The sequence below is a fragment of the Montipora capricornis genome, chromosome 6 (assembly GCF_036669925.1).
Source record: "Montipora capricornis isolate CH-2021 chromosome 6, ASM3666992v2, whole genome shotgun sequence".
Lineage (NCBI taxonomy): Eukaryota > Metazoa > Cnidaria > Anthozoa > Scleractinia > Acroporidae > Montipora > Montipora capricornis.
In genome coordinates, this window is record NC_090888.1 from 26,107,144 (window position 1) to 26,119,708 (window position 12,565).

Consider the following 12,565-nt stretch of genomic DNA (forward strand, 5'->3'; position numbering starts at 1 on the left):
TTACTGCGAGCGACTATTTGCAACTGAGAACCAAAAAACTAGCTTGATGAACTCCCGACCTTGTCAGTACACAACTCACAACTGAATACCATTCTACTATTGAAATTCGTATGCTTATAATGAGATCCTCAACTTGAATTCGATTGAATCCGAAATTTCTGGCCAAGTAGTTTGTTTACACACCTAACTTTGAAAACCTTTGAAATCCTATGGTTCGTCAAATGAAAGCTGACTTTGATAATCTTATATTTGTACACGTTAAAATGAGAAATTTCAACTTTCAATCTGAGACGGAGAAGAAGTGGATTACGTAAAAGGAAACACCAGAGACGTTCTCACCCTTTTTTGGCTCTAGTCGAGTTAACCAACTTCACTGTTACAATCTTGTACTTGCCATAGTTTAGTTTTCCACTGCTTACAAACAGCAATAACTGATCTCCGGCTTGAGGGCCTGTTGTACAATTTGACAAATGTAGCTCATCCCAACTTAGTCGATTCACTTTCCAAGAGGGAGAAAACGTCTTACAGACGTTGATTGTTTTACCACTGCACTCAAATCCAGTGGCTGTAAAATAAGGAATGTAACAATCAAAGCCATTCGGTAGTCAGTGAACGGCATGTATTGTGGAGAGTTTCATTCGGTTACTGATATGAGAGAATTTGCCCGGATTTACCTATACACTTAACCGTCGTTCCTTAGAAAATAAAAGATTACTGAAGTAGTAAAATATACACCTTTTGATCATCATTTTGCTAAGCATTAATTGAAGCCAATTCGGTGATTCAATTGACTTCCACCGTTTCCCTTTAAATGGGTGGTTGGGAGGGGGGGGGGGGGGGGAGGAGAGAAATAGAAAATTTATTAAGATATAAAATTACATCCCCTGGCTGGTTTAATAACGATAGGTCTCATAAGTGCCCACGCCCACCATAAAAATTCGTAACATTTAGATATTCAAGAAAAGACAACACCAAGCTACTTTGACACTGTTTCCATAACACGACGTTTCTGTACCGACGAGATATTGACTGCCATTTCTTTTTTCAACGTCACATTTAAGCAGAGTAACTTCGAAGTCAAATCTTACTTCCAGGATCAATCGAGGTACTACACTGCGAGGAACATCCGCAAACAACCTGCAGAAAAGGAATTGAAGTATTTTCATTCTTACTGATATTATGTGCATACAAATGTAATTTCCAGCAAAGAATGTACAGGAAAGTAGTCTATTAGGGTCAAAATTAACCCCTTTATTGTCGAGGTAAAGTCGAGGTAAAGTCGAGGTGTCGAGGTAAATCATTATCATTCAAACTGCCTAGGCAAAAATGCCTTCCTGCATACTAATAAGTGTCGAGGTTTACTAATGAGCGTCACTCTTGTACAATGAAAACAATTAACTTGCCTACGCTTGCTGTAACTTAGTTGAAAGCATTAAAATATATGAAATTATTTGCTAAGTGGCATATAAAACCTCAGTCAGAAGAACTTACACTGATCCGTCCATTCAAAAAAACCACTTAGTTCTGACTGTTCATTTATTAAGCGGTAGTTCCCTTCAAATAACTCCACAATTCTATTGTTTTCCCTCCTGTTCCTCCACCTCCTATTGTTTTATCACCATATAGTGAACATCAAGAGTTAGAAAATCCAGATCTGGAACCTGAGGGAAATTCAGACGTTCAATATTCTAAAGAAACCGCTGACACTTTTCTTGATTTAAAGGAAAAGGTCTTTGCTACTATTGAAACGGAGAGAACGTTTACGAAAGAGTAGTAGTCAAATGCCCTAGATGTTTCTGGCATGATGGTTAAAAGATTTGTCCGATATGTGCAGATCAAATTCCTGTTGATCGTACACACTTGACAGATGGATTTATTTGGTGCGCTGACTGCCACGCGGTGAAACACATTGATTCAAAAACTTCAAAAAGGACTCATTATCCTCCAAGCGAAGATGAAGACGCTTGTTTGCATCCTAAAGGTTGATTTCCTGATACTTTGCTCATAAACATTTTGTAGTTGCTGTGATTTTTGTGTAGTCATTTCAAATCTCTGTGTATTATTTTTGGTATTCACTATTAACAAGCAATAAAGTATCTTGAGAAACTCGTTGTTCAAAAAGATTCATTAGTCGCGTGTTTAAATTGAGCGCTGCGAACTTCTATTGTTGTAATTTCAATGGTCTTCTATTGTTGTAATTTCAATGGTAGAGCTGTACGGGTCCGCAAATGATCCCGGAACGCAAATGATCCCCATTTGGACCGCAAATGATCCCGAAAAAAAAGGTAAGGAATGGCATGGAGGATGGATTGGTGTGGATAGACAATTAATGTGAAGAGCGCTTATTTTTATTAAAAGCACTTTAAATCATGCGTGGCTCACAACAGGTTTCTGCCTCATTATAGTTTTAAAGAAAGAACATGGGAAAAAACAAAACTGCAGTATTGCATGTTGAACCAAAGCTTATAAGCTAAAACATTGCGTTCTAGTTATTAATGTTACGATTGTTGCTAGCCAGGCCCGGGTGGCGTCCTTTTCGCCTCGTCAAAGAGATCAGTGGGCCGTTTCTCGAAAGTCCCTAAACTTTTCACATGTCACAATTCCCTCTTTATATCCGATAATTAAATGTCAGGCAAATTTAAACTATAATGAGGCAGAAATTTGTCGCTAGCCATGCATGATTTAAAGCGATTTTAATAAAAATAAGCGCTCTTCACATTAATTCTCAATGCAGACCATTCCACCCTCCATGCCATTCCCCACTTTTTTTTCGGGATCATTTGCGGTCCAAAATGGGGATCATTTGCGTTCCGGGATCATTTGCGGTCCTGGGATCATTTGCGGTACAGTTTGGGGATCATTTGCGGTTCTGGGATCATTTGCGGACCCGTACAGAGCTGTCCCATGGGCTTTTCCGTTAGAGTTTGTATGCAAATATCGGGTTGAAAGAAGAGTTAAGATCAGGCGTGCGTAACTAACGGAGCAGAAAACGCGACCAGTTAGCGAAGGCCGAATATATTCTCTCTTTGTCTCGTGAGCAAAGCTGAGCGTCCGGATATCATCGAGATTTAGATATTTGATTGAGATAGAAGAGAACGTAGTTTTGCGAAGAACGAACTCACAATTGGCATATTCATTCATCTAAAGAAGGCATTTGATACCGTTAATTACTCCATCCTCTTAGATAAATTAAACTTCTATGGCATTTGAGGCACACCTTTTAACTGGATGCATAGCTATCTCCTCTCTCGTTCTCAATATGTTCAAATTGATTCCTGGAAATCTCCACTGCTTCCAATTAAATGTGGTGTTCCTCAGGGTTCTGTGTTAGGGCCACTTTTATTTCTTATATAGGTACATTAATGACATTTTTTCATGCTCTAATTATCTCTTATTTATCCCTTTTGCAGACGACACTAATATTTTCTTTCAACACAAAAATATCTCTGAACTAACTAAAATTGTGAACTATGTCGAACTTTCTTTTGTGGCTACCTGGTTCAAAGCGAACAAGCTAACTTTGCATCCCGACAAGACTAAATTTATTTTATTTCACCCTGCAAGAAAGAAAATAAATCTTGATGGTCTTTCTATTAGCATCGATAAGAATAGTATTAATAGAGTAGAACACACAAAATTCTTAGGTGTTATCACCCATCAAAACCTCTCATGGCAGGCTCATATAAAAGCGATTTCTTCCAAAATTGCCAAATCCACTGGGATTGTTATCAAATCACGACAGTTTTTCTTTTCTAATACTCTTTGCACATTATACAACTCTTTAATACTCCCATATATTTAATTCTGTCTTATTATTTGGGCATCCACTTACTCTTCTCATTTACAACCCCTTTTCCATCTCCAGAAGAAAGCTTTAAGAATCATTACTCACTCTCCACCACGTGCACATACTTACCCACTCTTTATCCAAATACTCAACATATTTAATTTTTATAAGTACCAATTTTTTTGCTTTGTTTTCCTTCACATGCAGCAGCTCTTGCCCTCTCCTCTTTCATCTCTTTTCGTTCTTAACCCTGATTGTCATCAATATCTCACCAGGCAAAAAGACAACTTACATCTTCATACTCACAAATATTCTCTTTCTCTTCGGGTACAGGGTCCTCAAATTTGGAATGACATTCCTCTCTCACTTCGTAATTCACTTACTCTTTCTAGTTACAAACATAAACTCTAGATCTGAGAGATTATTTTTAATCATTATAAGTTTAAACTAAGTTGAACGCAAATTCTTTTTTCTCCCTTCAAACTCTTTTTTTTTTTATCACTTTTTGCACACTATCATTATTGTTATGTTTATTTTGCTTTATGTGCAGTAATAATTCTTTTTATGTTGTAATAGTTTGCCTTTTCTCTGTAAATTTTGTACTTATTAATTTTTATTCTCATTGTAACTTAGCAGCACAGTGTAACTCTCTGACCTACGCCGTATAAGCCTCTGGCTTTGGCATCTTATTATCGTTAACTTGTGCTTTGTGTACTTATTTATCAATTAAAATCAAATGAAATCAAATTGAAATAGGGAGTTTTTAGTTCAAATTTCTGTGTGTGTGTTTTGGTTATTTGAACGGAACTACCGCTTGATAAATGAACAATCAGAACTAAGCGGTTTTTCGAATGGACGGATCAATGTAAGTTCTTCTGACTGAGGTTTTATGCCACACAGCAAATGATTTCCTATATTTTAATGCTTTCAACTAAGTTACAGCAAGCGTAGGCAAGTTTATTGTTTTCATTGTACAAGAGTGACGCTCATTAGTAAACCTCGACACTTATTAGTATGCAGGAAGGCATTTTTGCCTAGGCAGTTTCAACGATAATGATTTACCTCGGCACCTCGACTTTACCTCGACCTTACCTCGACAGTAAAGGGGTTAATTTTGACCCTAATAGACTACTCAGGATAAATCTTAATTAATATCTTGCTTCGATAGCCAATCAGATGGCCAGAATATTTTAGCTTCGCAACTCTACTTGAAATTTTCAGCTGACCTGACAGTCGAGCGAGTTACTATAGGCACTTTTTGCAAGCTGTTTTTATAATTTGCTTACCCGAACCGGCCTATTCTCATGCTACTTTCGTGTCTTTTATTCTGTCCGAGCAAATTGCAACATTCGCAAAAATACTAGGCTCCAGTTTGGATGAAGCAAGATAACAGGCACCACGCAGGGGGAGGGGCCGGGGGGACCAGGTCCCCGCCACTTTTGTGGAAAAAATAATAAATTTATTAAAATACACTTCCAAAAATGAAGAGTAATTTCACGGGACTAAAGTGGTCGGCTACAGCTGGTCGACCTCGCGGGAAAAAATTCTAATTCATGACTGTTTTAGAGTCAGCATGCTCCCCTCAATTTACGAGGTTGGTGCAGGCCCCGCACGGTAAAAACTGCTCCGCGGGACTTGGATAATCGAAGTGTGTATCCCACTAATGGTCGTATTTTCATCTTTGATGTCCATTCCTAGTTCTGGGAATGTAACTGTCAACACGCTCAACCATGTTATATAACTGAGTGTTCGGTGGCGGCTCACTGGGCATTGTACTTAATGGTAGCTTGTCTTAGAGGCGTTCGAAGGGGAAGAAGAGGGGGATTTCGGGCTCGCGAAAGCGCGCGCGTGGACGAAGGGAAGAGGGGAGAGCCTGCAATGACCCTATTGTTTTATTCGAGCCACCTCCTAATCAAAAAGATGATGCGATAACTGTGAAATGTCTGGCTGCAGGTGCTTGTTGTCAAACAACATCTAATCAAGAACGTTTTATCCGGCGCCCGAAACAAGCCGTCCTCGAAACTGAAAATCGCGAAAGACTCCATTGCCACAGAAGGAAAGAGAGGATACCACCAGCAGGAAATCACAGGGTTTGATTTAAGTAGAATTTTCCAAGGCACTGATTCATTCTAAGGTTCTGTCAAGCGGTAATGTAGGTGAACTCGATACTTCAAATGGTTTTTTTGGTGTCAAAGTCGTGATTTGCTATACACGTGGAGGCGTCGATGGGAAGAGGCAGTCTTTCCCAAGTCTCTTTGCAGTCTCGTTGCAGCCGAGAACTCGTTTTTTTTTTCAACATCCAAGTTTCTTTATCACATCATCAGGTTTCCAATACACAGCTTGCAGGTTTTCTAAAGGTGCAAAGGCCCAATGAGCCCGTACATACATCAATATAATCATAAAGGCCTCAAACGTACCGACTGTTGCACGACAAGTAAACAAAATGGCGTTTGTTCTTTTTCATGTGAGAAACCGAGTCAAGCGGTAACAACATAGGTCCGCAACATAGTTATGCGTATGGTAGCTACACTTTTTTATCTTCGTTCCAGTCTAGCCGCGTTGTTGATGTCTTGCGCTTTCGCGAGGCACTGTAAAGTATTGGTAAAATATAAAGTGCCTGCCAAAAGATCGTAAAACTTTCTGAAATATGATCATGCTGCGCGAAATATTCGTAGGGGCTTGCTTTTTTCCTTTGGAAGATAGCGTCATTAAGATTTTTGCATAATATCGCTATAACATGCTACAAGTACAGGTTTAATTCAGCGTTCAAGTAAAGTTTAACTTGAGTCTTAATTTCCTCGTGGGTTAATTCCTTCTCAATTTCTAGTTTGCCCAGCCGCCAGTAGCATTCAAGGAAAAAGGCTTAGCACACGTCAACACTGATGCGTTCAAATCTGTGTCCAATTGGCAATATGCGACCTCGCGTCACGTCACATGGCGAATTGAACGTCAACCTGGAGTTAAGCCCCAGGATTGGGGAGGGGGGCAGACCCAAGGGAATTTGACATTTCTAGACCTAAGCAAGGCATTTGACACAGTAAACCATTCTATTTTGTTATCCAAACTAGACCTATATGGTATACGAGGTAATGCAAATCAGTGGTTTAGGTCTTACCTAAGCAACAGGAAGCAGAAAGTTTTTGTCAATGGTGTGGAGTCTAACTTTCTTTTAGTAAACTCTGGAGTACCTCAAGGATCGATCTTAGGCCCTTTTCTTTTTTTAATTTATATAAATGATTTTGAAAAAAGCAACCAACTATTTTTCCCTGAGACTATTCGCAGATGATACTTCTTTAACTGCAACTGGGAAAGACCTAGATGTATTGCTTCAGAGGATAAACTCTGAATTGCCCGCTATTTATGAATGTTTATAAACCCAGAATTTAAGTAAGACAAAATACTTGGTTTTTCAACCAGGACAAAAAAATAGTTTTAATCTATATCCTCCTCTAAAATTAGCTGATCAGTACCTAGAACAGTCATATAGTGTTAAATATTTAGGGCTCATTATTGATTGTTTCCTGTCATGGCATGAGCATATTTATCATATTAGAAGTAAAATTAGTAAAAGTGTCAATATTATCGCTAAACTAAAACCACACGTGACATCCCAATCTCTGATAAGTATCTATTATGCACTTGTATGCCCCTATCTAACCTATGGTTGCGTACTGTGGGGCAATAATTACGAGGCGCCATTGTCACAATTGGTGAGACTACAAAACAAAGTTGTTAGAATTATCAACAATGTGCCACTTTGTGATCAGATTACTCCCCATTATGTAAACCTTGGTTTCCTTAAGCTTCCCGACATTGTTAAATTATACACGTGTCAACTATTTTATGATTACCTAATTAATAAGAAGTCGTCGAACCTTAACTTGTCTCTAGTATCTGAGCAACATAATTACGCTTCTCGAACTGTATCCTTACAACACCTAAATCCAGAATCTTTCAGAATAAACATAAGAAAATTTTGTCCAACCAGCTTAGGGTGCTATTATTGGAATGATATTCCTTTATCTATACGCAACAAGCCAACTAGAAAACTGTTTAAAAAAGCACTTTACCAGTTTTATTTTGCTCAGTATTGATAATTCCAACATTATTTATTTATTTAGTATGCGTTTACTCTTTCCTCTCTAGTTTACTTTTTATCCTAAAATACATGTACTTAATTAAAGGGCATATAATTAGTTTACTATATCTTTGCCCTTTCCACTTCATCTTTCACTGTACTTATTTTGTTAAATATATTGTATGTTATGTTTGTCAAGTGGAAATAAAATAAAATACAAAAAATAAATACAAAATAATTTGACATTTTTTATGGAAGCCAGAGTCAAATTCCCTACCCTCAGGCGCCTTCGAAATATGAAATGTCCGCCCCCCCCTCCTAAGGTAAATTTATCTATCAGAGTCATTTCTTAGTACTTCACAGGATTGGAAATATATGGTTTTCCAACCTTACATGATGTCATGGCATTATTTGAAAATCAGCGGAAGTACTAACGTGAAAACAGTTCTTAATCGATTACCATTTTGCCAGTTGTTAAATAAATACAAAACGTCACTCTGTAGCTGTTTTGAAACGTTTCGGTAGATCGCTCCTTTTGCATTACCATAACACTTTCTCAGTTCCACTGGATAAGGAAACAAAACCTTCATTTACCACTGGACGAAACAACGATCCGAGTGAGGGGTGCGGATTAATAGCGTTTTTACTTGACTTATACATAATGTATTCTAATACACTCTTTTGTGAAAAGTGAATGGTTACGTGGCCTTGAGATCAACCGACAAGACTAGACTACATAATGTATGATTTATTTTGTAATTAGCGTCAATGGCATAGCTGTGGTATTAGCGGGTAACCGGTATTTAAAATGATTTTGTGCTGTACTTTAGTTAACCAACAAAAAAGGATAGAAAAACGGAAAGGTGTTAGCTCCATAGATTAAAAAAAAAAACTTAGATTATCCAATCATATTTCAAAGGCTTACCCATATTTGTTGACAAATTATCCACATTAGGAGAATAGGAAACCGATGAATATTCATGATTCTTCCGACGTATGTACGATCAAGGAAGACAACAAGGAAAGCGACAACCTAAGACAACAAAATACAGAAAGTAAAGTTAACTCTAGTGTGGCAAGCAATAAGTTCAATTGCGCAATTAGTCGCCTCGTTTTAGCGTCAGAAATTGCGCCTGTAAAATAAAAGATAAATGTTTCCTCTGAATTTCCTTTAATCGCGACGAATTTTTTTATGCACATTTAGTGATAACTAACAACACACGGAGCTGAGCTTTTATGCATTGAGTTCACATTATTTGTAGTTAAAATCCAGAAATGACGTCCCGGCGTTTCAGAAGAAAATAGCAAACATCTGTAAACTTAGCAAGATAATTAATTACTTTCTTTATTTAAAATAAGTGACCCACGGTCGGACTGGAAAAGAGAGGGGGTTCATTAAGAATTGACGAAATAAATTACATTACCGTTTCTGGCGTTTCGCAGTTTCAAAAATGACGAAATGATAGTACTTACTCGTTCCGTCGATCGAAGGATTAAACTACCCAGAAGAGCTGAATCCCCACAACTTGAATACTTTGAACTGTTCAACGAACGTCTCTTCCACTTAATTATTCCTTACAAGAAAAAGTCGACGTGCAACATGTTGGATCAAAAATCATACGTCACCCAGCTTAGGCATGTTTTCCCATCAATCGACGGTCTTATTGACTCGTGTTTCCCGGTGGACCCGTCCCGTATTCTCTGTTTATTCCCAGTTCTGAGCACGTTGTTTCGACCAAGGATTTTACACATGTACCAAATCTAATTCGTATCTGGGTAGACCCAAATAATTAAATTCAACAATTCATTTTAGGTGTCGAATTTAATAGAGTCGCATTTATACCTCTTGACCTTGTTTTGATGGCATTTAGAATTCAGAAATGTGGGTAAAACATAATCAAACATAATTCATGAATTAGATTGGGCAGATGTGAAGTTAGACGTATAAAACAACTCTCGAACTTCTGTCGAATATTCGACTGGCTCAGTAAAGATGCGGCAGAAGTAGAATTTAATTGTTTTAGACGTCGAACGTTACATGCCTACATTTACTTCCCGAATTAGATGCAGCACATGAGTGGGACTTTTAAAACGCGCTCTAAGAAAGTGTGGAGGAAATGCGCTGCTATTCTTCACACGATCTCGTAAAAAAGGTAGTCAACCGAACCGTAAATTGAAAACTATAATTTTAAAGAGTGCTCAGGGCTAACCACTAAAATGAGCGTTTAGGCCTCTGGGTAACGTTATCTTCAATTTGACTCGTGACGAGCCCTAGATTTGCATACAGTCCAAAGTGGCTCGGATTCGATTCCCAGACCCGGCTTCATATGTGGGTTGAGTTTGTTGGTTCTCCACTCTGCACCGAGAGGTTTTCTCCGGGTATTCCGGTTTTCCCCTCTCCTCAAAAACCAGCATTTGGCTTGATTTGCGTTCACTTGTCATTTCAGTTTACAGTGTCCCCAATTAGTGCTCCAGCGCTAGAACGACTTGACACTTAAATAAAGTTACTTTTTTTTCCTTTCCTTTTTTTCCCCTTTCCTTTCTAGACTGGCGAACTACCGAGCCACTCTATCAATCTAACATGACCCGTAACTGACGAGCCATCGAGCTTCATACACTCATCCTTAATATAGAGTAGTGACTGGCGAGCCGCCGAGCCACTGTATCTGACATGTCTCGTCAGTGACGAGCCATCCAGCCGCAAATCATGATACAATCGATCCGTTTAGTCTTGGCTGGGGAGCCGCCGAGACGCCGAGCCGCTGTATCTAACAAGTCCCGGTATTCTATAATTTAGACGACAAGCAGCTCTCGCCTTCATTGCTGTTCTATCGCGCTTGACCGACAAAATCGATTTCAAAGGATCGAGCGATCTAGGCTTAGGTTTCAAGCTCTTAGAGCAAACTAAGATCACTTCAGGGATACTTTTTTCTGCGAATTCAGTCTGGGAACGCAGACGGTGATTTGAGGGAGCAACACCGCAGTAGCGACACTAAAGCCTTGATTTGGGGTCATGACTACAACAGAGTAAAACGCGGGAATGGTGAAATTCGATCGATTGCTTAAATTAGAATTTTAAAATGATCTTACATAAATTAATGCAACCCAAAACTTTTTCCAATTTTTGTCACTTCCGTTCGCAGTTTCAAAGTTTTGCAAGTTTTGCTCCGCACCAAAATAAAGGATGCTTTCTTTTGCGAAGTCCGTGTGAGCTTTTCCGAGTACCTTTCGCGCAATCCGACATGACAGTGTCAAGCCAAGAGCTTCGTAATAAGCACGTGGCTAATTTTCATATCTGACTATGACGACATTTGGTTTTCAGCTGAGCGCGCGCGTGTAAGCCACACACGTAATGCTAAAGCTGCGCGCGTCAGCTTATGATTTAAGGAGGCTCGAAAGGGTTTTCAGGAGAAACTATTACAAGCCTCCTCCAGCCATTCTAAGGGCGCGTTTGAGTGGCCCTATTCCGGAATAAAAATCCGTAAAGTGATGATTTAAAACGGTATGTTTGGCGTTTTGAAGCAACAAGGATGATAAAGATATGCTTGAAATAGCATTTTAGTAAGTGTTTGACAAGTTTCATGTGAATCTCCCTAAAAACGAAGGATTTCTAACTTCTATTCCATGCATTCCGGAATATGCTCAATCGAACGCACCCTTAATGTGGTCTGCCACAGGCATCCCACGTAACAAGGGCGAATGGAATAATTGTTTTATTAAGGTTTTATTTAATTCTGAACACTTGAACTCTTGGAAATTAAGGCCAATCAGTTTCAAGCTTGGTAACACTTGACCCAATTAGTTTCCCTATTAAGTCATACGGAATATGGACTGATAACCGAAACTGAGTGAGCCAATGTGAAAGCTAGAAACGCAATATTTGAGGTCGAAAATTTAATAATAAGCAATGAACTTTATTAATAACAGTACCCTGACGTGGCTTTTCGGTGGCAGTATAGAATATATACAATAATAATAATGATAATAATTCACTACCTGCACAAATCCCATAATGCACCTCTTTTACTCCCCAAAATTCTGCATATTCATTGTTTGCAATTTCTCCTGGGACATGAACATCGAAAACAATGCCTATGCAAATTTTTGGGGGTAAAAGAGGTGTATTATGGGATTTGTGCAAGTGAAGAATACACGAATAAAGGAAGCAAATTCTTATGGAAGGAAAAATTGTGTTTGAGAAGGCATGGGAAAATGATTGGATTTACTTAATAAAAATAATGCAGCTACCTGTTGCTGACAAGGTAAAAGAATGTACCCTCTTTAAAAAAAGCGTAGATTTCACAAGTGGGGGATGGGGGAGGGTGAAGATTATCAGGACTGGGTGCAAGCTTTGCACGACCAGACACAACTGCTTTCTATTCTCAAGTATTGTATTACATTACACCAGTATATTACGACAAACTAAAAGTAATCATTAATTATGAAGTGCGGCCGTGGGGACGAAATTTGGGTTCTGGGATATCATGTTTCCGTCCTAGTAAACTTCCTAATTCGAACCTGAGCATAATCCTTCAAGGAGATAGGCGTTTAAATCCTAGTAGAAGAAAGGACTAGTTCCCACGATGTAATACGTTGGCTGTGTATGCAACACGTTAACAGCATATTTGCACGTTTGGTCAAGCAACAGTACTACTTATCAACTTATAGTTCGACGGGTCACGGTAACTAAGTGTCACGCT

General features: G+C 38.7%; 1 protein-coding gene across 2 annotated transcripts in view; it reads right to left on the reverse strand.

The window, feature by feature from the left end:
- LOC138051869 (PE-PGRS family protein PE_PGRS26-like) overlaps window positions 1–9,454 on the reverse strand; it is a 20,981-nt gene extending 11,527 nt beyond the window's left edge. For both annotated transcript variants that reach the window (XM_068898160.1, XM_068898161.1), the window contains exons 1-4: window positions 9,339–9,454; window positions 8,791–8,898; window positions 1,089–1,137; window positions 340–565 (exon numbers count right to left, since the gene is read on the reverse strand). In XM_068898160.1, coding sequence (XP_068754261.1) covers window positions 340–565; window positions 1,089–1,137; window positions 8,791–8,847 — 332 coding nt within the window. In that variant the 5' untranslated portion in view covers window positions 8,848–8,898; window positions 9,339–9,454. The remainder of the gene's footprint in view (window positions 1–339; window positions 566–1,088; window positions 1,138–8,790; window positions 8,899–9,338) is intronic.
- Between the last annotated feature and the right edge of the window lie 3,111 nt (window positions 9,455–12,565).